At 36.1% G+C, this 27,402-nt stretch overlaps 1 protein-coding gene across 4 annotated transcripts in view; it reads left to right on the forward strand.

Annotated features, from left to right (window-relative positions):
• Nucleotides 1-27,402, forward strand: part of VPS13B (vacuolar protein sorting 13 homolog B) — a 438,036-nt gene that overhangs the window by 292,780 nt on the left and 117,854 nt on the right. For all 4 annotated transcript variants that reach the window (XM_048287162.1, XM_048287160.1, XM_048287161.1 and 1 more), the window contains 2 exons: nucleotides 511-637; nucleotides 2,260-2,403. In XM_048287162.1, the coding sequence (XP_048143119.1) occupies nucleotides 511-637; nucleotides 2,260-2,403 (271 nt within the window). The remainder of the gene's footprint in view (nucleotides 1-510; nucleotides 638-2,259; nucleotides 2,404-27,402) is intronic.

Consider the following 27,402-nt stretch of genomic DNA (forward strand, 5'->3'; position numbering starts at 1 on the left):
TTAATTTTCCATGTATTTCATTCTTGTGTCAGTTTTGTGCATATTTCTTCAGCACAGACTTTCAATGCACAAATTCAAATATTATGTAGGCTTTAGAACAGCCATTTGTAAAGTGAAGGGCATCCACAGGCAAGTTTTAAAAATAAAAACTTGACAATAAAACTTGATAATAAAGTTTGCATTTTTTTTAAATTATTGTGTATAGTGCATTAAATGGGAGAAGAAGCAATGTCAAGTGTCAAACTTGTCTACCTGGAGATAGGTTGAAGAGGCAAATATTTAGATATACTTTTCCTGTGAAATGAAGATAGAAGTCTGCCTTCAGGATTGGAATTAGTATGATTTATAATAATGATATTTAATTATTATGAAGGTAGCAATCAAATGCCAAACTGGTATTGAAGAAGTTTTTTGCTATGTACTGAATGTAAAGATAATATGGAAAGTTTTTGCCTCTCAACAATTTACAATATAATTTCATCTTTACTTTTCTTTCCCTTTGTTTCCTAGCATAAGGCGGCATCAGGAAAGGAGAGCTATTTTAACTCCAATTTTAACAGATTTCACCGTTCGAATAACTGCAGCTCCTGCGATTATTTTTACAAAAATTGATGCAGCAGAGAATTTACACCCAGAGGTTAGTACAAAGTGTCAACAAAAATAGCATAACTTTTAATATGTGGATAATCTTCATATTTTACCATTCCACCATTTGAAGTGTTCAGGTGTATTTTCAAATTGCCAACTGGAAAAAGGTCACGAGCTGAAATGTTCTTTCTCTGCCGGAGAATAATTTTTGTATAGCATTCAATATTAAAGGCAGTCCTTCCAGAGGCAGATAAGCTTATTTTCAGTACCAAAAATGGGAATCCTTTAATGATTTCCAGGATTATTTTTTAAAAGTTTGTGATAGAAAGGTGTTGAGAAGAGGCGCAACATAACAATACATTGTATTCACAAGCTTCTTGTAAAGAAACCTGAAAATGCAATCTATGGACTATCTATAATAAGAAAGTTAAGCTGAGTTCTCTTAGCCAAATTTCCAAGACCCCAAGCTGCCACTAAGCATCCATTTCACTGCCTTTGCTATGGGGTAATTCCAGGCACTCAGATTTAACAATCACTTTTGCTGGTGTGTTGTTAAGCTTGTTCACGATAAGTCTGTGAAGCAAGTTACACACAAAAGGTATTGGCTCACTTTTTGGCATTAGTTCATAACTCAAGAACATTTTATATAGGGAAAAATATCAGAAAATTTTTGTCATCTCATAAGGATAAATTCTCTTAAAAGCTACCTCCTGGGAAGAGTAAAATTGGTACAGGAGTGTAAAGATAGTAGATGTGTATTGCAACATGCAGTAGGTATACGTTGTTGGAAAACAATAGCTAGTGGGCATAGAAAGAAGAAATCAAGTTTCATATTTTGTGTAAAGGGTCATCAAAAGGGCAGATGGAAAATTATTTAATGCAAAAAAGAAATAGAAAGCCCCAGTGTGGCTAGGATGCGTAGAAATTATTCAAGTAAAAAAAAAAAATCTGAGCTTTGCTAATGCTTATGTTCAAGAATTTCAGTGTTTTCTGTACATACATTCTTCTTGTTATCTATTCCCTGGATGACATTCCATCATGAAGGGAGAGGTCTAGTTTAGATTAGAGCTTGAGCATTGTTAAAGCTTCTCATGAGACAGAGCAGTTCTTCTCCCCTTCTGCACGGGTTCTGTTTTTCATCTCTTTATTTCTTGCCAACAGTGGTGAAGATCTTTATTTGTGCTAGACAACACCAATAAAACAGTGGCTATCCAGCTAGTGTTGCCAAGGTATTAAGAATGGCTTACAGGGAAAGAGAAATCAATTAGATTGGCTATCAGTGAGTTCCAACACATGATATCATTATAAATCAAGCAGAGTTTATGTTTAAATTTAAAAAAAAAGTACATCCTTTTCTTGGAAGGAAAGGAGAATTGGAATCATTGCCAAGGACACTCTGACAGCCCACTGATACTAGCAAGAGATGGAAACAAGGCCTTGTGCATGAGATGCTTTTCTTTCAAAGTTTGCCTTAACAGTTATGCTGTTGAAAGCTGTGCAAAGAAGCAGCCACATCCTTCAGAAGCGTGACACACCAGTTTCTTCCTAAAAAGACCAAATTTATACTATATATAATGCTAAGTATTGACTACAGTGGAGAACCACAATACAGTTATATAGAAGCTTATTTTCCCAGTAGCTATTACCTAGTATTTCCCCTTAATTTCACAGGAAATTTTGGTGTGTGGTCATTCTTTGGAAGTGAATGTGACAACAAATTTGGACTTCTTCCTCAATGTGGCTCAAGTACAACTTCTTCAGCAGCTGGTACAAGCCAATATGGTTGGACTGGAACCTTCCAGTAGCACCACTGAGGTAGGTTTTTCCCTGGTTTGCAACTGGATTTTTAAAAAATCCATCTGCAAAGTACTGTAGCTATGAGTAGGTGTTGTACCATCTAGAAAAAATTGTGTAGGTAATTGAAATACATGGTTTTTGTTGTTTGTGTGGTCAGTTTCAAAATGCATTCTGACATTGATTTAAGAATAGAATGAGTTATTTGAACAAGAATATTATTCAGTAAATGCTATTATTCATTATAGTGGTTCCACAACATCTTATGCACAAGGAGATTTATGTAAATGATGAAGGAAACAAATTTTTGTAAAGTAGGTTTTTGAGGTTATTTGATGTTGAACTTGAACTTTTATCGAATCTGTGTATTTTCTTGTGAGTTCACATGCTACACTGTCCTTCACTAAAGCTAGTAAACTATAAAACTTTTTCTGTGCCTTGTAACCACTACTCACATTAATTTTCTTCTCTCAGGTCCCTAACATTCAATTCACCTCTGAATATTTTCATACTTCTTTAGCAATAATGTTGATGGGTACATCATGGGGGATCCTTCATCTGAACAGTTAATCTCTCCTTTTTGTCTGGAATATTAGTGATCAGCAGCCGTCTCTTGAATTTTGTCATTCTTTATTACTGGGACTTGATACCTCAGTTTGTATTGAAAGCCAATCACTGTGACAGACTGCTAGGTTTAAATTTTACAGTTCTGGGATGACACAAAAAAAAAAAAAAAAAGAAAAGAAAAGAGAAAGGATAGGGAAAACTTTTGCCCTAAGAAAAAATATGTATTTCTTATCTTCAAAACCTGGAATCTAGTCAGGCTGACAGCATCTTTAAGATAGTAGGAGTTAATACATGACAAATTCCACTGGAATGGCTGTTGGACATATTGAGGTACCTCCACAAATAAGAACAAGAGTTAGGGAAAGAGTTACTGAGCAAGACACAGTCAACTATTCCAAGAATCTGGCTAATGGAAGACCGGAGAAGATTTTCTCCTTCCTTTCCTGAATCTCACAGTTTCAGCATTGCACGTGAGTCTGGGTGGAAGCGAGGAATTCTCTAGACTAGCCAAACTATTTACATTTCTCTCTCTTCACCCTGTCAAAACCCCAGAAGCTGTTTGTTTGTGTTGATCTAGGCATCACATCACCCCCCACTCCTTTATCCCTTCACAATGATAGAGATAAATAAGGGGCATTGTTTCATTAACATTTGGAAGCATGAAAGATGACGAGAAGAAATGAAGTGTATTTTTCTTTTTCTTGGATACTTTGCAGACACAGGGCCTCTTTTGGAGATGAATACTGTAAATTATATATAGTAATATCTTCAATAAATTATTTCTAGAGTACTGTTTTCTCCTTGTCAGTGGAATGGACAGAATCAAAAGATTTGAATGGATGCCAAGAATTTAAATTTTGAGTTGGCTTTGTGCAGAAGGGCTGCATGACTTACTTGTACTGTACAAACTTAAAAGGAATTTGCTACAAAATTTCAGAAAGCCTTTTGCAGAATACATCCTGAGATACTTATTTGTTCTTTATTCATAACTCCCTTGCATCACTGAAGTCTCCTGTAATGAATAATGGGAATATTTCTGGCTCAAGGTGTTTGCCTTCTCTTTAGTAAGTCATACAACTACGTCTGCATTTACTGTACTGAAAATGTAAGTGCATTGGTTGGTACTTTTTGTCCAGTTCTTCTTCAGTATTGTGTAGCTCTATGTGCCTAAATGAAGCCACCCCACCCTCTAATGTATGCACATTTATTATTATTCTCATGGTTCTTCTTTAGTCAACCAAAAGAAACATAATACACTGATTGTATGCTGCTTTTTTTATCTTAGTGAATGAAATCAGGAGTCTGCACATAGCTTTTCATACTCCACACCTCCATATTATTTCATTGCAAGAATCAAAATGTAATTTAGGTTGAAGACACTTCTTGAAACCATTCCTTTGCTCAAAAGAAGACTAATGTGCCAGCTAGACTAGGCTTTTCAGCATTTTGTTCAAGCAGATCTTTCTTTACCTCAGAGGAGTGACCATCTGGATAATTGTCCTGTGCTTAATTACGCTTGCTTTGGCATATTTTTGTCTTTATATCCATTCAGAATTTTGCTTGATAAAACTTTCAGTCATTGCCTCTTAACATTTCACAATACCTTTCCAAGAACAGTCTGACTCAATCTTCTTCATAGCCCTACTTTAAGTAACTGGAAACAGTAATTTGATGCCCCACCATCATCCTTATCCTTTTCTTTTTCTGTCTGAAAAAACCCAGCCCTCTCACCCTCTCCTTATAAATTCCTTTAACCTTTTAATCCTCTTGATGATCCCCTGCCCATTCAGGTTTGTCAGTCTTTTTCTTCTGCTGTTGAGCTCAAAGCTAAAGACAGTACTCAAGATGTTCACTTGCAAGTATCACATCATCTCACCTCTCATCCAGTGGCTGTGCTGCTGGTAATGCTTCCTAGTAAATGCTCAGTCTCCCACACTACGGAGACATCCTCCTATCATGTGTTTAAGTTGCTGGCCACCAGGACTCCTGGGTTTGCTTCTACAAAGCTGTTGTGTAGCATTGGCCTCCAGCCAGTTTTTGATTTGGGATTTTACCATCTCACAGATTCACAGAATTTAGGTTGGAGAAGACCTTTGAGATCATTGAGTCCGACCTTTGATCATCACCTTGTCAGCTAGACCATGGCAAGTGCCACATCCAGGTCCAGGACTCTGTGTTTACCTTTGTCCTTCATGAGGTTTATGTTAAACCATTTCTCCATTTTGTCAATGCCCCTCTGAATGGCAGCCCTACCCCTCAGTGTATCAACAGCTCCTCCCAGTTTGGTGTCATCTTTCTTTGGATATGTTTTGTGTCATTGCCGAGGTCTTTAATAAAGACATTAAACATGATCAAACCTTGAGGAATGTCAGTCAGTAACTGGAGTTTAGCTATTCTTTGGAACGTTTACTTTACTTTCTGATTTTAGTGGTCCAGTCTGGTTTTTACCCACCTCATAGTCCATCCATTCAGTTCACACTTAATTTTTTGAAAAAAAAGTCAGCTGTGGAAGACTGCTTAAGCTTAGTCAACTTTGCTAATGGCAAAGCATACATTATCTAGTATTCTGTCCTCAGAATCTATCATCTCATCACAGGAGGCAATCACATTGGGGTAAGGAATGACAGTCATCAAAATAGCAACCACTTGTTTAAACTTTAAAAGTGTGATTTCCAAATGGACTGTATTTGGTGGTTTACAGGGCAATGCCGTAAAGATTAGTGTAGACAAAAAAAAAAAGGAAGTGATGATTTATGGGTAAATCTCTTTTTTCTTCAAGTGTTTTAATATTCTGTAAAAAGTTTCATGCCAGGTCTCCAGTGCTGTGTTTTTACTTATTATAAACCCTAGCTTTATACTGTTTTATAAATCTTTGATGTACAGTGGACCTATTGTACTGACTTCTTCATAAGGTATAGTCTATTATTGCAAAGAATATTGCTTTGATCTACTTGACAGCTTTAGAGTAAGGACACATATGTGGTGTTTGATAGATTACCGGAGGGGAAAAGAATGTTGCTGCCTTTTTGTAATTATTCACTTTTTCAAAATTAGTATATGCCAAATTCTTAGAAGAAGAACATGTAATACCTACACATGGAGAACAGAAACAGGAGTGCTAGGAAATTAAATACAAATATAAGAGTGAAGTGCAGTTAATGTTCTGATTTTGCTCAGTGATACATCTAATATTATAGGTGAAATATTAATAAAAGGGCCACATTTCCTCCTTCTTAGAAGAATTTTTAATATTCTGGTAAAAGTATTTCCAGTATAAATGATAACTCATTTTACTGCTGATCAGTGATAAAACAGGTGAATTTTCAAGGAGTTCATTTCTTCATCTGGCAAATGTATTTCCTCGTGTCCATCACTTACCACCTGGAGATTTTTGGCAAGACTTATTTGTCATACTATCATTTAGAAGCAGAAAACACAAGAACTCCTCTTTGAAAAAGAAATTAAACACAAACCAACACACATCTTGGTCTGCTGCTGACCATGTAGGAATGCATGGATAACATATCTTACTGCAAGTCAGTGAATGTTACACTCCTCAAATATGGCTACTGAGCACATTACCAACTTCTACTTCCCAATAAGCTTGAGATTAAGGCTAGACTTTTGAAAAAATATTGATTTATAAAAAAATAATTTGTTTCAATTTGTCATAAAGAATGTCCCTGTCTAATAACTATCTACACTGGAGGCATTGAATGCAAAGTACAGTTACTTTGTATCTTCCTTGAAAAACATAAAAGGTGCTTTGAAATGCTTACTTTTTCTTCACAATATCTCTGTGAGGATTATGGCTCTAGATGAAGAGGATTACTTTTAAAATTCAAGGCAACTTGAAACATCTGAAATATTTTCCAGAGGATGTCTATCAAAAGTGTTCACTCACTTTCTGTTTCCTATGGTATATTTCTCCTTATCCCCTCCATCACAGGATCAGTCACAGAATGGATAAGGATGGAAGGGAGCACAGTGGATTCTCTGGTCCAACCTCCCTGCTTAAGCAGGGTCCTCCAGAGCACATGGCACAGGATTGTGTCCAGACCGTTCTTGACTATCTCCAGATCCCATACGCTCCCTGGATAGCCTGTTCCAGTGAACCTGCACAATAAAGAAGTTCTTCCTCATGTTCAGGTGGAACTTCCTGTGCATCACACTGCCCATTGCCTTTCGTCCTATTGCTCAGCAGCACCAGGAAAAGCCTGGCTCTATCCTCTTGAAACCTTCCCTTTAGATACTGATACACACTGATAAGGTCCCCTCTCAGTTGTCTCTTAAGTCATTCTGAAACAGGCCCAGCTCCTCAGCCTTTCCTCTTAATTGAGGTCCCCCTCATCATCTTCATAACATTCCATTGGACTCACCCCAGAAGCTCCACATCTCTCATGTACTGAGCAGCCAAGAACTGGACACAGCACACCAAGTGAGGCCTCACCAGAGCTGAATAGAGGGCCCCACTAGTCAGCCCCCACTGGTGCCTGGGGTTATTCCTCCCCAGGTGCAGGATCTGCATTTGCTTTTGTTGAGTTTCAGATGGTTCTTCTTTGCCCATCTCTCCAACCAGTCTAGGCCCTTCTGAAGGGCTGCACAGGTCTCTGGGATATTGGCTGCTCCTCCTGGCTTTGTGCCATCAGTGAACTTGCTGAGGAGGCATCTGCCCCTTCATCCGAGTCAGAGGAGAAAAGTTAAACAAGACTGGATCCCGTATCAACCCTTGGGAGACACCACTAGTAAAAGGCCTAGTTAAACCCTGTGCCAATGATGACACCCATCTGAGACCTGCCATTCAGAGAGTGCTCATTTCACCTCATCCCTGTTTCTCAGGTTATATAGTCTTGTTTGTTTATTTTCTGTTAGCCCAAATGCATGTTTCCATAGGCTACAAGTCCATAGCTATCCTATGCAGTCTGAAATTCAGATAGGTAGCAAATATACTAATAAAAATAGCATAAACTCTTTCTTGAAAGAATAATAGCCAAACTCATCATCTTTTCCTTGAATCATGGTTATTTTCAAGTTTTTAATTGCAGTGAGGAATGCAGCACTCACTCAGTTTTTGAAAATATGGAAATATTTTCTCACAATTTAAACAGAAATGAAAAAATTGTCCCTTTGGATCCTTCTCAGACCTCTTTTTCCCCTGGCTGGCACTCTTTTATTCCTGCCTAAGCAATGAACAAACCTTCCAAAGTTCTTCAGTGTACTTGCTATTATTGTATTTATGTGTTGTTAGCCATTAGACTACAGTAGGTCCTGCAAAATTTGATGATTAAGAAGTTATTTTCCTCTACAAAATACATGAGAAAAACTTCTTAAAGTGCAGGAGCAACTATGTTTAACAACTGAGCTGATGAAGTATGGACTCACATGTGCTGGCAAAACAATCCCACAAAGAATGATCTGACACTTGAAGTGTCTGATTGGAATTTTTCTTCAAAGCTGATGCATATTTCAAGCATAATTTGCAGTCAGAGCAAATAGGCAATGGGCACAAGCTGTCATTCACCTGGGGGAAGTGTTGAGCAAAACGGGGGAAACCTGGTTTGGGCAGATCTTTGCTTTCTTTCAGAAATTCTAGGCATGGCCTGCTGGCTAATGTTTTCTGCTTTGTTAAAGCCTGCTTTTAGGTATTTGACCTTTGAGTACTCTGCCTAGGCTGCACAAGTACTGGCTGCAGCAGTGTTTGTCAGCTTGGCAGGTGATACTTTGCTTCTAGACCTGGCTCATGGCCAATCACTGAGTAAACCCCGCCAACAGGTTTGACATGTTCCATAGGGCAAACCCCTGAGTTCTGATAAATTGCAGCAACAACCCAGCAGCTTCCTGAATAAATGATACTAATATTAGGGGGGAGCAAAAGTTGTTTCAACTTTGGCATTTTGTTATTTTACCACAAAAATTACATTTGGAGTCTAACTAATATAAATATTGGATATTTCAAAGTGAAAAGACATGTTACTTATACTCATCCAAATAATGGGAAAGGTTGGGAGAAGTATAGCTCTTACCTGCTTAGATACCCAAACAAGTTAAGCAAATGCTTGATTGAGTAATAAACAACACACCCTTAGAGTGAACTAATTAATAGCTGAGAAGCGTCCAAAAGGGAGAAGGCATATAAAACTCATCTATAGCAGCTGATTCCTCCCTAGCCTGGCTGAATCTGACTGTGTACTAATTTGTCACATTAGACATACTGCAGTAACATTTGCAGAATGTGTGATTCTCTATTGCTGCAGAGGAGGCTTTAAAAAGCTTTTCTGATAAGTTTTAAAGCCCTGTAATATGTTGGCTCAGGAAGTCTGGAAGAGTATGCTGAAGAAGCATTTCTCTGTGCTTTCTTTAATTATGGTTTTTTTTCTCAAAGCATCCACTGATATCTGCTTTTAGAGAACAGGAGTCTAAAAAGATCTTTAACTCAGTAGGACCGTTATGTTCTCTTGTAATTGATTTTTGTTTATGACAATCTCACAAACCTTCTGCTGTTGCTGTAACTTCACTGTAAGATAAAGAACATGGTCAGCAGGATATATGTACAAAATTGCCATTACAATTGCATCACACAAAATTTGAAGGAATGATAGCTAATGGACTTTATAGCATTTTTTCTGACTGATGATACTTTAGCAGAGTAACCTCTTGAGTGATGAGCAATTTAATTACACTTTAGTCAAGGCTATTAATTACTTGTGTGAAGAATGAAAAAAAATTTGTTTTTGTTGAAAACAAGCAGAAATTTGTTTTCCATTTGTATTTTGCTTAGAGAAAAATCACAGTCAGAAAACTGGTAAAACAAGTTCCAGATAATACTACTTAAGAAGCCAGACAGTCAAAGTGTGAAATGGCAGATGCACATGTTGCACAGATGTTGTGTTGACTGGTTAGTATTCTTATGGAACGCTTGTGTAATCGGAAGTATTTTTAGTAAGTTGAAACTTTGAGAAGCTGGCATTCCCATTTGCAAGTTTCTTTTGAAGAAGATGTTTATCTTTTGTCTTTTAATTACTGAAATCTAAGGTAATCAGTGTTAAAGAGCCAAAGCAGTCTTGGTTTTTGTATTTTAAATAAATCAGTTGAATTTAGGTATATCTTGATATCCTAAAATGTGTTGGCACATTAAAAAAGCTAATGCTGTGTAAAGATAACTTCCTGCGGGTTTAAAAACTTTTTTCATTATGCATTTGATATTTGTTGTAATGAGTGGAAACAGAGCAAACTTAGTCTATGGTATTAGTAATGGCTCAGAAACAGTAGGTATTGAAGTGCAAACTGATAAAATATTTCTCAGAGAATTTGGAGGTTTTTGTAGCTTGCACAATTACTGCTCAGATCTTGTGTACCTGCTCAGTTCTGCCCATGTTTTAGAGCTTTGAGCTTTCATTCTAGGGAATAGCAGGTCACGCAGCATACAGTACCATAACTTTGATATCCTGTGCTATGAGATGCTTTTCTGGTGGATCTTCACCACTGCAATTGAAGAATCGCAAATTTATTGCAGCTGGAATTAAAAAGTTCAGTTTATTGATAAAATCGTTAGCAACAATCTCATGACCTGGGATGTGTGAACTGCATTTTTGCATGAATAATCAGTAAATGTAGCTTCCTTTTTTTAATGATTGTACATTTCAAAGAGTAAGCTATTATAAAACCTCTAATTAGGTTACAAAATGTATAGTTTCAGATACCAGAAATGAAGAAGCAAAGCAAAGAGAAAGTAACAAAATTTGGATTAATTAGATTTGAAACACTTAGATTCTCAAGCAACTTGACAAGGGTTTAGTTTAAAATTAGGCTTGGTTATTCTCACTGAGTTTGTTTTGTGGATTTGGAAACAATGGAATATATCCAGAGAAGCGTTTTCACAGATGAGAAGGATTGAAGAAAGCCATAGTTTCTAAGCACACACCACAACTAGGTCCTCAAAGTAGCTCTAATTTGTGTCACTGGAGTTAGATGTCTTATGCTTTCATTCCTGCAGAGTGAGGCCACTTCTGTGTGTTTCAAATCGAGACTGCGCCTTGTACATCCCAGAAGAATTTGTAAAAGACAACAACTTCCACTACCTAAAAGCTCACAAAGTTTTGATAAGGAAGAATTGCATTTCATGTCAATCTTTGTAATGTCCTTAGAATGTGAAAAGGGAAAATTAAGAAGTAGGAGACAAAGGAAAATCTGTTTTTCTGTAAAGATGTGACCTTTAGTTTCTCACCTAGAATTACAAGGAAAAAAAGAATGTTTCAAACTGATTGTTGCAATGAAAATGGTTTTTTGAAGAGATCTTCATGCTTAGATTCTGCAAATACAAAATTAAAGGGGAAAAAAGTGTTTGTAGTCTCTCTTTGACATACATAGGAAAATTTTTTTTTACAATGAAGTGTCTCTTCAATAAATGTTTGGACTTATGTAGCTGAGAAAGATGAACAAACATGTTAAATAAGATATATACTAAACTGACAAGGTAAAGAATTCTTAGTATAGTGAAACCAGACTTGAAATTACAGATTCAAAGTGTACTTCCTTTTTGCTAGGAAGAAACTGGGTTTTCCTGCTGATTTTTGATGCCCACAAGCATGCAAACTATGTAGGGAAAAAAATGGAAAGTTGTATCCTATAGCTGTGTGAGCACTTCATGATTCAACACCAGTTTCTAAGGACGTTTTCCTGAATGTTTTTTGTGACCACTTAAATTAAGGTGACAAGATGTTCATGCATATCAAGATTTCACATAAAATATGTCTGGGGAGGAATTTACTCAATACAATAATCTGCAAAGAAGTTCATAAATAGTATTCCAAATATTCCTTGCTTCAAGACAAAAGGATATTTTGTATTGTTAATGAAAGGAAAAGCATTTCACTAGAATACTGTGAAGCTTCATATCAATAGTGTTGAAAGAGTTCCAAGCTGGAACAAATGTAATGGGAAAACATCTCATAGGGATTGTTGTTATTTTCTGGAAAAAATAAATTATAACAGCAAAATAAAAAAGTTATAGTGAGACAGGAAAAAAGCGAACAAAACCCTTGAAGTGTTGGTTTTCTTCTATGTTCTCATCAATATTAATTAAAGACTCAAGGTTCAGGGGTTTTTTCTCTTTTGGTGTTTTTCCAAGTGTTTTAAGATAAAACATGATGGGATAGAATAATTTTTACATGAGTTTTAAGTGCAAGTCGGGGTTCAGTCCACCTTTTTTTCTTTTTTAGCCTACAGTGCTTGATTATCTGAATCAGACCTTCTTCTGCTCAGTGAATTGCATTTATTCCATCTTGTACTACCCTTAGTGAAATAGTCTAAAAGACATAAACATTCTGTACAATCTCTGTATTGAATACCCTGCCTAGCAAGATTTTGAAGGTAACCTGTGAATTATTTTTATAATCATTACCTTGAATTTGTGCTTTCTTATCCAAGTAAAACAATAACTGAATGGTATGTAAAGTTAATTCAAAACTTCACAATTTCTGATCATTTAATGTATTGACCAAAATAATCTGAAGTATTCATTACAGAGATAATAAAAATGGTGCTATTAAAAAGGTCCAAAATTCAAACTGTTCTTTAGATTAAAACACATGCAAGAAATCATATTGGTTCATTTTTGGGGAAAAAAAAAGTTAGAAAACCATAAATTGAGTAGGAATTATTATAGATTTGCCACAAATAGCAAGTATAGTTGGTTGTTGACATACATGCAGGACAAAATCACTGAAGGCAAGACGGTGGCTTAAACTCACCCTAAAGAGAAGTGTGAGAGAGCACATGCTTGGACTTTCTCACAGTGTGGACATTGGATGTGTCACAGTGATAATTTGGTAAATGTCTGACAAGGAGACGAAAGTTCCAGTGTTAGTCACACGATGTGAGACCGAGGGTTCTGCATTCTTTGATCTTGACTAATCTTCTAAGTCATCTGATGCTTGTATACAGAGGAGTTTGATGCTGTGGCAACATTACCTTTAAACAGCACTAGTGACAGTTTCTTCCCTGCATGGAACATCACCTGCTAGGTAGTGTGGAAAACTTGATTCTTGACAGCAATTATAAATACATGGATTCTGTAATTTCCTTCATTTTAAAGCAAAATAAGATTTTTTTTTTTTTTTCCTAAAGAGAAAGACGAGAAATATAAAGGGGAAGGATAGTTGAAGCCAGTAAAGAATTAATTGAAGGTATAGTGAGTGAGCAGTGAGCAATTTAGATTTGAACTTCCCTGTTTTCTTTGTGAGAAGAATCCTCCCTTTTTTCCCCGGCATTCTCTCACAAGGAACAAATTTTTCATGCATTTTAACCTATTTTTAGAAGTAAATAAAGCTAATATAGTCACTCTGTATGTCAGTCTTCTTCAAACAGTATGTAATATTTTGTGTTCTCAGACAAATTAGAAAGTAGAATAGAAGTCTCAATATTAATTAATTTTTTATCTGTTTTGTAAAAAAAAAGGAAATGTATGGTGGCAAACCAAAACAGGAATTGCCACTTAGGGAAAGCCCTTTTCAGTAGGAGGCAGTAGTCACCGTTCAGTCACTTGTGTGGCTTGTGATGGACTGGCTGATCACCTAGGGATAAATATGCTGCTTAGTTTCATATTGATTTTCTTTAGGACAGAATTCCACTTTAGTACTATCCTGTTTATTAAGTAATGAGGCATAGTTTTCAGAGTATACTGCTGGTGATTATATGGCTGCCATCCTAATTTTTCAATTTTTCTGGCCATCTGTAGTCTGTTTTCAGATTCAGGTAATGTTGTATCATCTGAGACTGTCTAGTAGAATGATACATCCTGTTATTCATGCCTGGGATTTTGTCAGGATACAAATATAGCTATTTTTTCACAATTCATTTGTCTGTTCTAGCAGAAATTCATGTTTTTCATACTGTTTGAAGAGTGACAATACCTGCGTGAATGAATTTTCTTTTAACTAGTCATGACTTTAAACATACAAAAGCATAGCCTTTTGTGTATATAAAATCAAATGGATCAAAGTTGTCCATGGGGTCCAGGTTCTGTTATTGGACACAGTTAAGTGGTTCCTGTTTCCTGTGAAATTAATTTGCATGAGTCTAAACTGCAACGGTATCCTTGTACCATTTACAAGCAGTTTTATGCTGACCAGGATTAGCTGTATTTTATAGTTTAGTAATTTTATAATGTTTGAAACAAACAAAAAAAGCCAATCTATGAGCAGAAGTTTTTATTCATTATACCTTAGTGAAAGAATGGCATCTGAATCAGTTTCACCTAAATCTGAAAATCTATGTTCTGTAGCAGCTTTGTAAGATGGTGAATGTTAAATTTTAAAATGGCATACATTTTCTATTTCTGCTAATGTTAAAGGCCTGAAACCTTGACATGTCAAAGGAGCTGTACAAATTAATTTGTGTGGTTTTTTCAAATATATAGTAACATGAAGACATGTAAAAAAAGTCAGCACATTTAAGACATACATGTGCATAGAGTTGATGAAGAAAATTTGCACCATGCATAACTTCATTTTCTTTGTAAAGATTGTTCCACAGATTAATCTAATCCACTTAGATAGTCAGTAGGCTTGCTAGACTTAATTGCTTTATTAAGTTGTTAAAATTTGTAGAATGGCTAAATCTTTTGAAATGTATATGACATTAGAACTCTTCTGATAATAGTTACCATTGAACTGTTCATATGTTCTAAACATAATCTTGTAGCTCAGTAGTGTCAGGGAGAGTGCCAAAAACGTAACTTTTTGAGAATGCCAATAAAAACCCTTAGCTGGAATGGCTGAATAATACTTGCATCATTTTCCTGGTACCTTTACCAGTACTTGGGTTCCCACATAGCCACTTGTCGGATGTTTTCCTGGAAATAACAGATATTTTGGTTAGTTCAAGGACACTATCAAAATAAAGTCCTTGCCAGTATCTTGAGTCATTGCCATACCCTATTTCCGTTCTTAGGAAGCTTTGCCTCATCATTTGATTTTGTTGCCAAAACCAGTGAGGAGGTATCATTTTGAAGGACTGTGCAGTACTTCTTGATACTTCATATCAGCAAACATTCTCATTCCAGTGGAAACCTAGATACTGTTCTTATATTGGGGAAAATGGATGTGATTTTTCTAAGAATCTTCAAAGCAGAAATCTTGCTTTTCAATTAAAAAAAAAAAAAAGAGATTTAGGGATGAAGTAAATTCACACTAAAGGAGGAAGCCTTAAGAGGAAGGGTCCATTTTGCAGACATGAAGACAAAACACGTGAGGATTACTCCAAAGGACATAAGCATGTATGTGGATGTGCACACATGCAGAGGTTTCACACAGCGAAAACCTCTCATGACAAAACATCTGAGTTCTGTGTTAGCCTGGAATTTTTAGAAATGCACAATTTATTTTTACACTTCAAATCTAAGCAGGTGGTGTTTTTTAACATTTGGAATTGCTTTGCAGTTTCATTCATACCCTTGCAATGCTGCACAAGTTGCATCCAGAGTCATGCTATGGGGATTTTGAGATACCTGAATTAAAACTAGATATTTTGAATGGAAAAGTATCATTTGAACTTTACACTTCAGTTGAGCATTCCACAGGTAGACAATAGTTTCTGAATGTTAATATCCTTCCCCTGATCATCAACAATTATTTCTAGGATGATGTGGGCTTCTGAGCTTCTCTGAATCCAAACAATTTATTTTGTTCTGTGTCTTGCTTGCAGGAAAGTTCACTTGTGTCAGTAATAATAATTTTCCACTTGTCTTGAACATTTGAATATTTCGCTGAATTTTGGTTGAGTGGGGCAGAGAAAGTAGTTGTGTTTCTTCGTGGACACACAGTGTTCAGAGTTGAAGGATAATAAGGAGCCTAGCTGTATTTAATTTCTTTCTAATATGTTCACTGTATCCTGCCACCTATCATATAAGCCAACCTAGTAAAATTACAGTGAACTAATTTTTAGTGCTGTGTCATGCTTTGGTGACAGGGCTACAAAGTACATGCATAGGGTTTGTGGCTTTGGTAGGTACGATACAATCTGGTACTGTTGGTATTCCCATTTAGATAAAAGAGGTAGTTGTGACACTGACTTACATTGCAGAGTGTTTCTCATTAGTATGGAGGAGATTAAAGAGCAGGACAATACTTCCATTTTTACAGCTAGCTTCACTCTGATTGAGTTACTGGTTGCTATATCAAATGTTGAAATCATAGATTATGATTGTCATAAAAGATTGGTATGAGTCATGCATATGATGCTAATAACATGTACTGAATCACATTCAGGTTTGCAGCCATTTCTAATTTCTCTGAATTTATCTCTGCAGATAATTGGCTGCCACTACCTTTTTCGAGAGAAGACATTTTAAAGTTCTCAGTTGTTTATACATAGTATGCAGCTTCAGTGTTTCTGCTGTGCTTAATGGGTTTGCTTAATAATCTTGCATGTTAGCACTTTTTTTCCTCAGTGCATGCTCCTAGGCAATATTTCCAGCTCTTCGTTTCACTGAGACTGTACCTTCCCCCTAGATTACCTGTGACTCATTGTATGAATCAAGACTGGAAGCTTCATTCTTGACTCATGCTAGGTAAAGGTTTCCACTAATTTTAACTTTCTCCATCAAAACACTGGAGGAATAATGACTTAGTAAAGTATTCTCAGAAATTAGCAGTGACAATTATTTCAGATTATTGGAGAGCTGTTTGAATTAGAGAATCCCTAAAACTGAAAATCCATTAGCTTTACTGAGTAGGAAGCCTGTCTACAAGTTTCATAAAACTGGTATTTGTCTGAACACCAGTGATTTAAGACATTATTTTAGAAAGTCGGGCATTTTTTTCTTCACAGAGCTACAGGGACAATTAGATAATTAGGTTTGTGGGTTTGCATTAGTTCACCTGTTTTCTTGCAGTAGTTTGTATGTCTTTTTTTGCTTTTCTGCTGTAATATGCTGTCTGTTCTCTACAGATCATCCTTTTCTGCTGATTCTTTGCCTTCCAAAACAGGAACAGAAGAGAGTAGGAGAGATTCAGAATCACAAATAAATTATCTGCCAAACTGTCATTTTTTTAGTGGGAGGTGTGCACCTAACTGATCTACATGCTCTTCATAAAGTTCATTATAAAGGCAGTAGTGCCTTCTCCACACAAGATAAGTGTTCATTGCATATTGAACATCTGGAAGTTTTACCCATTGTATTTCTATTGAATCATTGTTGTACAATGTAATTTCTGGGTAGACTTGGTCTTGGTTGAGTGGTTCATTGGGTCATTTTCCAGATATGTCTGGGAGCAAGCCCACCACAGCAAAAGAATTTATGCCCAGTTAAAAAAATTATGCTTAGAATAATACTTAGGAAAGTATTTTAATAATACTTAACAACTAAGAAAAACAAACAAAAAAACCCCCCCGAAAAAGCAGCAGTTGTTAGTGAACCAACAGGAACTTCATGGCCCAAAATTGGAAAAATATTTTTATGGAAAAACAGTATATGTAAATAATATTCAATAATATCTGCAGTCTTGTTGCATCTTTATTATAGTACATCATAGTAATACCATATAGAAGCATGTAAAGTTCAGAAGTGTTTTTCTTTAAGAAGTAAACTTTGTAAACTGTTTGTATCTGGGCCCGCTAATGGAATTCAATGTTGTTACCAGCCCACTGTTTGAATGGCTCCAATGGAATTGTACCACTGCAGATAAAAGCTTTGAAAATGTCAGACTGCTGCAGGATGTGTTTCACAATAGTTCTCCACTGATTTTCCAGTAAGGTATAAAGTCCAGTCTCAGTGATGCCTTGTGGGACTACCTAAAAATAGAGGCTAAACAAAATTAAGAGAATAAAAAGTGGTTATATTTATTGAAGGGCCTTCAGGTACATTAGGGCAGATGAAGCCCACCCAGGGGCTATACCCAAAAATGGACAACAGGGTCATGGGTTTTCATACATTTTTAAGTTTGCATATTGGGGGTTAATCCTCCAATTGCAACTTCACGTAATGAAGTCATTTACCCCAAATTTGCTCCCCCCAACTCACTACTGTTTGTATTTCTTGGGGCCTGAGACAGTAAGGCATCCTTGAGTTTCAGGCCTAGAGAGGAATTGTTTTTTCTGACCAAAATGGGAGGACAGTAGCTAGCCGACTATATGGAGTTCAGAGTTACACACCAAAGAATTGCAGAACTACAAATATATGAAAAATATAAAAGGTAAAATCCTAAGGCATCATCAGCATGATTCGAGTGCTGGGTGCTTTGAAGCAGCCTCTCACCACCAAGAGACTGAGGGGGCTGGAAAACTGCCAGGCCTGATCAGTCAGAGAAGCCTGAAGATGCAGCTCCGTGTGTCATCCACTCCTGAGGGGGAGCTTGCAGAGGTCCTCTTCTGGGCCTTTCTTTCCTGCTCCAGTGCGATGATTCTTTATTTTAATTGTTTTAAACAAGTTCAGCGGGTGCAATTTAGGATGCAATTTTGAGGCTTAAGTTAATCCAAGATGAAGTGCCACAGTCTGTGCTTTGCTGGACTGCTTTGTATTGTACAATGAACCAGTGAAGGAAACAGAACAAGCCAAAAAAACAAGTACATTTTTTCTCAGGTTTTTTGATTGGTTGGCTTGTTGTTTTTTCTTCCTGGGATTATTGTTTTTTGGATGTTCCAAGACCCTTAACTGGCTGTTTTACTGTCATATAAGACACAAATGAGAAGACACAAATTCAGTCTGGCATGGAATTGTACACCAAGGCTGAAACAAACAACTTGCTACAAATGGGGATATTTTGTCATGGCCTTGTTACCAAAAAAACATACTCTGGAATTCCTAATTTTGTAGTTTTGAATTCACATGCCATTTTATGTGCTTTACTTCCTCAGGTAGTCTTTAAAGTATTCTCAACAAATTGAAACATGATTTAGTCAAAGATGAGTTTAATTACAAGTTGATACAGGAGAGATGTAGTAACCTAGGGGAAAAAAAAGGCAGTAAGGTACAGAAAGATCATATTCCAGACATCTAGCAGCTTTAAAACCTGAGGCACTCAAGATCCCAGCACATGTTTCAGTGAGTTTGCCAGGAGCTGGATATTTCTCACTGGAGACTCCTGCACTGTGGATTTTTCTGTTTGTGGCATGTAGTCTGACTCAGTCTGACTTAATTACTGGAAATAATGTAGAATGAAGTTTGTTTAGTTGGGCAGCATCTGTACATGAAATCTTTTAATCTGCTGTGGATTTAGTTATTTTAATTGCCTTTAAAATGCTCAAAATGGATAAAGTATCTAATATATAATAAGAAAAAGATTGTACCATTTGATTCTGGGAATAGTTCATTTAACTGTACAGTTACTCATTTAAGAGGCTGAAGAAAGAGTCTGTATTATGAAAGTCAAGTACCAAGTTACTTTACCACATTACAATAATGACTTTTTATTGTTCATAAACAATATTCATCCTCTCTTAGAAAATGATGCCTAAATTTCTCTTTTGAGGCTTCATTGAATTCCACTTTGAATTGCTGCCAGGGTATTTGGCATTTTCCTTCTGCTTATTTTAATTTATTTTACAGAATGCTCAATATTAGTCAACTGGAGAATATTTCAATTTACTCCAATGGGAGTAAGTAACTTTGTTAAATTTCTCATGTTCGGAAGTCATAACAGTGAATGATATTTCTGATATTTCTATATTTAATATTATTAAATTATTTAAACTGGATGGAAACGTGACCCAAAACTGAGACTGGTAAAATCAGTCTGATACTGAAATTTTGATACTGAATTGTTAGAGAATGTCCTAGAATCGTAGAATCAGTAAGGTAGGAAAAGACTTTCTAAGTCATTGCGTCCAACCTTTGACCAAACACCACCATGCCAACTAAACCATAGTACTAAGTGCCACGAGTAGTTGTTTCTTGAACACCTTCAGGGATGGTGACTCCGCCATTTCCCTGGGCAGCCCATTCCAACGCTTAAGCACAGTTTCAGTGGAGAAATTCTTCCTGATGTCCAAACTGAGCCTCCTCTGGCAGAGCTTGAGACTGTGTTCTCTTGCACTTTCACTATTTGCCTGGGAGAAGAGGGTGACCCCCACCTTGCTACGATCCCTGAAGGCATTTGTAGAGAGCAGTAAGGTCTCCTCTGAGCCCCTTCTTCTCCAGACTAAACAAACCCACCTCCTTCAGCCACTCCCTGTAGGATTTACTGTCTAGACCCTTCACCAGCTCTGTTGGCCTTCTCTGGACACCCTCCAGCACCTTGATGTCTTCTTGCAGAAGTCCAGGTAGACTACATCAACAGCCTTCACTAGGCAGGTTACCTGGTCATAAAAGGAGATCAGCTTGATCAGGCAGGATCTGCCTTTCCTAAACTTCTGCTGACTGGGTCTGATCCTGCAGTTGTCCTGTATGTGCCATATGTACATGTGCAAAATCAAGGTAAAGTTTCAACTATTGCTTTTGAAAATGTTCAAATGAATTATGCAAGCAGACTCCCATGGGAAAATGCTGTTTCTTGGCTTTAACCAGAACAACCCCCCCCCCAAAAGAAGCCCCACACAAAACAAAAATAAACCAACCAAAAACAAACAAAAAAAATCAGAAAAGAACATACAAAATTGAGCAAACCATCACCATGTCTAAAATAAATACGCATGTGTGTTTTAAGGCAGTATTTTTTGTATAAAAGCAAAGATATTAACTTAAAATTTGAATTTAAAGTTGAAAAATAACACCAAAAAGGCTAATGCTTATAGTAAAAGTATTAATGAAAAAATACTGTGGAAAAAAGAACTGCCAGATTTCATCCTGGTCTTTTTAAATTGAAAGCCCTTATTTGTAAAGAAAAAAAAATTGAACACAAGTTTCTTACTGGCCTTCATAGCGTAGCAAAATAAACATATTGTTTGTATTAAGATGAAAAAAATTAATTTTGTTGGCGTTAGAAAGGATTTAGCACTTGCATATCCATGTTACAATTGGAACATTTAACACAGCTTTGATTTATGAATACTTGCATCAGTGTTTAACGGAATGTAGCCTCTTTACTTTTGAAGAGCTGGGAAAACATTGCACAAAGAAACTGAGTTTGTAGTGCTCCTTGCCATCACAACTTGCATGTAATTCCTGCCGTATTGTAAGGAATACAGTTCCCATCTGAAGTAATTCTGTACATCCAGAAGCTCATATACACAGTTACACTTAAATCGGCATCATTTGTTTTGCAACAAATTCTGCTTAAAAAGAAAACTCCTTAGAGGAAAAAAACCCATTTGACTTTTATGAAATAAACTACTTCAGACATCTCTGCTATTTTTGTTGCCTCACTTTGGCTTGATTTAATAGTTGCCTTTTGGAGGACAGCTTTAGATTCACGTTGTAAAGGACTCTTTCTGCAGTTGGATTGATACAAGTAGAAGCAACCTGTCTAGATTTAGTAGTAGGACTGAAGTTTTAATTTGGAACTTTATTAGACTGGAGGACATAATTTAGCAGTCAAATATGTTTGTATGTGTGTCTTTCATTATATTTTCCATGTGAAATTAATATGTCAATTTGTAAAATAATTTTTATAATGGTCAGAATTAAATTCAGTCATATAACTCACACACAAAACATAATAAAACTGTTTTAGTTGCAGTGTTCAGTAGAGCAGTGTGGCAAATAGAGGTCCTTTAGATAACAGTGATACATTAACTAAATATCTAAACTGTTGGAAACTTTCTGATGCAGTAGATGAAGTACTTAAAACAAAGGAAGAAGTTATCCAGTATTATCTTTGTAATTCCAGTTTAAGCACAACAGAAAATAAAAATGGAGCATACTCCTTTTCTGTAACTTACTTCGTCCAGTAGGCAAGATTTTTATTTCCATGTAAATATTAATACTTTTTAGCAAAAGAAATAAAACTAGGTCACATGCAACAGTGATGGAGCAGATGTGATTGGCACTTTGATTTTGTGGTTTCACACTTGTGAGTCTTTCCGTAACTTATGTAATGTGAAGCATGAGCTCATGATTGGCCGAAGGGTTTTTATCAGAGTAAAGAAATGACTGGAAATTTTACTTCAATAGTGTCATTATATAACCATAATTAATATGAGAAGCTGGAAAAAATATGCAAATGTAGATGCTTTTCCTCTGGAGTGGCTGCACTTCCAAAGATCATATTGCTTACAGTTATTCTATTAACTAAAGAGTTATTCTGTCAAGTACCAGAAAAAGAACATAAAAATGTTTATAGTGAAATTTGCAGATGCTTACATTTGCTATTGTTGAAAATTCTTGAGGGATTAAGAAATATAATGTGGCAATTCTGCCAATTGTTGTAAAACACTTCTCTTTTATATGGAAAATGTGTTAATTACTGGTCTAAAGTATTAGGTTGTGTGTTTACCTTGATGATTTTATTTCTGCTCTTTATGGAGTGAAAACTTTGAAGACGTCTCTACCATGTAAATACTGTGATCAAAAATGGAAAATAAATAAGACTTACCTGGTTAAAATTGCTGTGACCTGAGATAGGACTGCTTGCCAATGTTGAAAGGCAAATCTATTTATTGATCCTTGATTTTATGATGTACTTATGTGTGTGTGTTCTACAGGACATGCCATTTCCATGCCCTTTCTCTTGATAGATATATGTGTCATATGCCCTAGTGAACTCAAGAGGTTAAGCTAGTCAAGTTACCTATCTCAACACATGAAAAGGAAGAATTAACCACAGTTCCCCAGCTACTAGTGCAGCTTTCAACACCTTTTCTGTGGTGTGTAGTATTGATAGGATATATAACTGTGAAAGGACAAGAAAATGCACTGAAGTGATCTAAGAAATAAACTATCATCTTGATGTGTTTTCTCTAGCTATTGAAAACGTTTCCATATTGCAACTTATTCTGACAGTGAAACTGTAGAATATCTCTGATTTAAGTACCATCTGGTTATGCTCATAGCTTTAAAGCTATTATCTCAGCTTAAAATTTCAGCGTCCTATACTTTTTTTTTCACCAAACTATCAATTTTTAAACCACAAATATTTTTCCAGTCCTTTCAGATTTTATCTAAAAGTATATTTTAACAGTATTTAAATAGTTCTTAAACAATAACAATTTATCTTGATAGATGACATGCTGTGTTTTTTCATTTTATTTTAATTAGCCATTGTGGAACCAAATTCCCTTTTGTTTTATTCCTTTGAATACTGTTTAATTATAGTTATCATGCCAAATATCTTAAAGGTTATTTTACCAATACAGTTTCATTTAACATAAGCCATGTGGAATCAATAGTCCTGTTTCCTAAAGTGAATGCTTGGAAAATCTTACATTCATATGTTAAGAGTACACATCCTTTCCTCATTAGCTGGAAAGTACAGGGATTTTGGCACAGGTTCTGTGTGGAAGCATTGTGCAGCTTTTATACGGATTTTGTTTTTAGCCTTTGATGACACTGTTTAGAATAGGAAGTATCTAATAAGTAAAGCATTTTGTCTAATGTGCTGCCAGTGTGTTTAATATATGCCTGGAGGTCTGAAACATTATCTTCTCCACTATAGTAATATGCATTTAATTCTCTGAAAGCAGAAGGTCGAACTCTTAAAAGGGACTCAAAGTACATTTTCAACTAAAACAATTAAAAACACATGGTATAGGGGACCAGAGTAATGTACGGTTGGTTTTTATGGTTTAATCATGATCATGTTAATGCACACCAGTAGCTAATTAAAGAAAACTTTTATTGTTCATTTTAAATGGGTTATGTAAAGACTAAGAGAATTGATATAATACAGCCCAATGATAAATGTTACCATTACATTTGCTAACAGCAAGATGATATTGCTGTTCTTGACATCTTTAAAGTATTGGCCCATTTATTCTGTAATACAGCACAGAATCATTTTAGAGTTGTTATACTGAGACTCGTTCCCGCTCATCTCCTTATCCCATTAGAGGAATACCTAAATGGTTCCCAAGTTTATTACTAGGCCTATCTTCAGGTTAACTGTGAAACATTGTTGGGAGGCTTGATGCTTTACTGAGCTGAAATTGATGCAAGAAGTTCCAGTGATACTTCTTCACTTTTTTTTTGTACTCGGTTGTGTTACATACAGCTGTCTTGCAAATCATTACGCACATGTTTCAACCTTTATAGTATATGTGGTAAGACCATACATAAGTCAAAGTTTCATTGTGGAACCGGGTGGCATGGAAAACCGTAATAGGATATGGTGTCTTTCACCTTTTGGGTGCTGGTTCATATTCCATACTGCTTAATACTGAGCAGAAATTACCTTCTGAGTGCGGTTCAGTGACCTGCATGAATTGATTTGGGGTCTCAGTAAAATTTCTGTAGTCAAATGTCCACATAACAGGAAGCTCAGCAGTTGGGACCAATTAGCACCCTTGCAGCAGTCTGCACAGAGAACCTATATTCTGACTGGGGATGGAGGCAGAGCTACTTTCTGACCTTACTTGAGGTGCTTTGCATAGACCAGAACATTTAACTTAATTATAAAAAGAGTCAAGGGAAAAGAACTAGGCTTCAATTCAAATCTGTTTAGGTGTGAGAAGAGAGGATCCATTCAGAAACCAGAACTGTGATTTCTCCCTCCACTTGGTCATACACATGCAATGTTTTTCTCCCTGGAAGGTTGTCACTTAGTGGATGACACCATATTTTCATTTCTTCTGGCCAAGTCATGCAGCTGCAGAAATTTATGCTGCATAGAGGAGAACAAGAGAATACCGTGTACTAACCATAAGAGTGTCATTCACCACTGAATCATGCTTTCTGAAAACGTTTTTGATCAGACTCAACTAATGTCTGTGTAGCAATTAAAAATTGCTGGGTTTAGCAGCATATGCTCTCAACTTCATTTCAGGCAGCATTTCCATGAAATTCTATGGCAAGATTTTTTCACAGCGCCATCGTTTCTGCCTTCTGCTTGCCCTCAGTACATGAGCAATGAAACCATCTGTACCAATTTTGAAAGTACCATCAATGCAGGATATGGGTGAAGCACTTTCACCAGGCAGAGAGGCTGAGGTGTAAATAGCCTAACTTTGCTAGGATATCAGGAGGAATGAGGATTTCTTGGCTCACAATGTAGTGATTCATTAAAATGGTCTCTAGTTATTTTTACAGAGGCTGCATTAAAAGTGGTATCACATTTACAAGTCAGTGATATGAGTCTGCCATAGAAAACAGCCGCAAAGAATTTTATTGGTTATTTGAAAAATATGTACATGAGTGAATCTGAAAAGATTGTAACCAGAGCTGGCGAAAACCTTTTCAAAGAAAATCTCAGCTAGTTAATGGTTCTGTTTTAGAATTTCCTCTGTAATACTTTTCCTAGTATGTTCATTCCTTTAAAGAAAAGGAGAGGGGATTGTTCCCTTTGTTCCATAAAGCACAATATAAAGGAAGGTCTAAAAAGCTTGCTTTTTTGTACCTCCCTCATAACCCAATTTTTGCAGTACATATAGAATCTAATATATTGCTGCATAAAGACCACAGAAATTTGAAGAAATTGAGTAATTCACTGCCCTTCATTCCTATAGTTAAGTTGCTGATAATTTTTTTTTTTTTTATTCATTATTCTCTTTCAAAGAGGAAGTTAAGGTACTGTTTGCTCTAGTTCATATTTCACTTTTTGAAGATCCATTAGCGTGCAGAAGATAAGAAGAAATTATTGAAATAGGTCCTGGAACGAAGAAATCAAATCATTGTGTCAGTGTGCAGTGTCAGCCAAAAAAAACCAACAAAATACTGGACATCTGGTTGGACATGGAGAACAAGACAGAAGGCAGCATTTCACTTTTATAGAGAACTGTAATGGTTTCACTTCTTGGGTGCTTTGTAGAGTAGTCAAGAAGTGCATAGTGAAGTTACAGAAGTAGAGAAGGGAAGCTAAAAAGATTAAATGTGCTAGAGCACCTTCTTTGTGAGGAGAGACTAAAAAGGCTGGGATTTCCACATCTGAAGAGAAGAAGGCTGAGGGGAGCTGTGATCACAGTTTATAAAGTCATAACAACACTAATAAAGCTCAAATGTGGACCTGAACAATTCGTATACTACAAAAGATCGGGGGAATGCAATGTCACTAGGAGGAGATGGTTTAAAGCAATTTTTTCAAAAAAAATTGAAACTTGTTGCCCCCGAAGGTTGTGGAGAACAGACACTGTCAATGTGTTCAGAAAGGAACTGGATGAATTCATGGACAAGAAGCCCAGAAATGGTTACTGAAATGACAACACAAACATGAACCCCTGGCATCCTGCATGCAACAGCTGTGGATGCCTGGGGAGAAGGAGAGGAACAGATTGCAGGAAGTGGACAGAGTTCATGGTATCTCTTAACAGAGTTTCCTCCTGGTGCTATCAAAAACAGTGTACTGGGCTAGGTGGGTCATGGATCCAACCAAGTTGGGCATTTCTTACTTTAGCTCCTGTACAGAGTGGTGCAGAAACTCTTCTGCAGCAGCACAGATGGAAGTGTTAGTTATGCTGTAGAAGCTATACAGGGTGAATGTATGACTCTAGCCTTCATATGAATCTGAGGAATTAGTCATACATCAATTATTATTGAATTTTTGCAGATTATTTTTTTGCCATATATTTTAGTATGTGCTCCCCACATTGTCCTCAAGCTTTTGATAGGATTTCTACTTGTTTCATGAGCAGTGTTGAAAGTGGTTTTTCCTGAAGTACTTTTTTGTCTTGGGATATCTCTGTCTCTTGAGCTGAGACTATAAGGTCTCTGGACACAGCCTTGCAACTTTTTATTTCACTTTTGCATTTTGTGTGATAGAAGGAACACTCTTTTTGTATGTGTATGTGTATGTTTTCTTTTTGGAATATTTCTATATGCAATGATTTCTCATGTGAAACCCTGTGAATGTCACAGCCAATACCCTATGTGGCCTTGGTAAGCCAAGAACTCATACCCATCATCGAGATAGTCTTTAGATAGTTCTGATGTTTCCTTTAACTTCGGTGTTTTTTATATAAGGCAGCTGCCATTTCCATGACTCTTAAGAAAAATATTTTTTCTACAAAATACTTTTTATACATTTAAGTTTATAATTTCCATTTAGTCTTTTTATATTTGTGTAGTGGATTAATATTATGTTCTATTTCATCTAATCACAGTACAAAATTTTAGTGACAAAGGTGACATTTTGAGCATCAGTGCTCAAAATTGGAAAACAATTCTAACTAGTATTTTTATTTATAATACATTATTTCAAAGATATATGGTTTATATTAATCCTTATATTTCTTATAAATTCTTTAGATTTTTTTAAATAAAGAGTTTAATTTTTTTGAAAATGTTGTTTAAGCCTAGAAATCCTTACTGCTTGCTCTTTTTTTTCTCTTTCACATATTTTTTTGGCTCTTCAGCTACTGTGAGTCATCATTTCATTGGAACAGACACCTGCTGTGTTTTTATGAGTGATTACTTTGTTAAAGTTAACTCAGCAG

Source organism: Corvus hawaiiensis, chromosome 26, assembly GCF_020740725.1.
Source record: "Corvus hawaiiensis isolate bCorHaw1 chromosome 26, bCorHaw1.pri.cur, whole genome shotgun sequence".
NCBI lineage: Eukaryota > Metazoa > Chordata > Aves > Passeriformes > Corvidae > Corvus > Corvus hawaiiensis.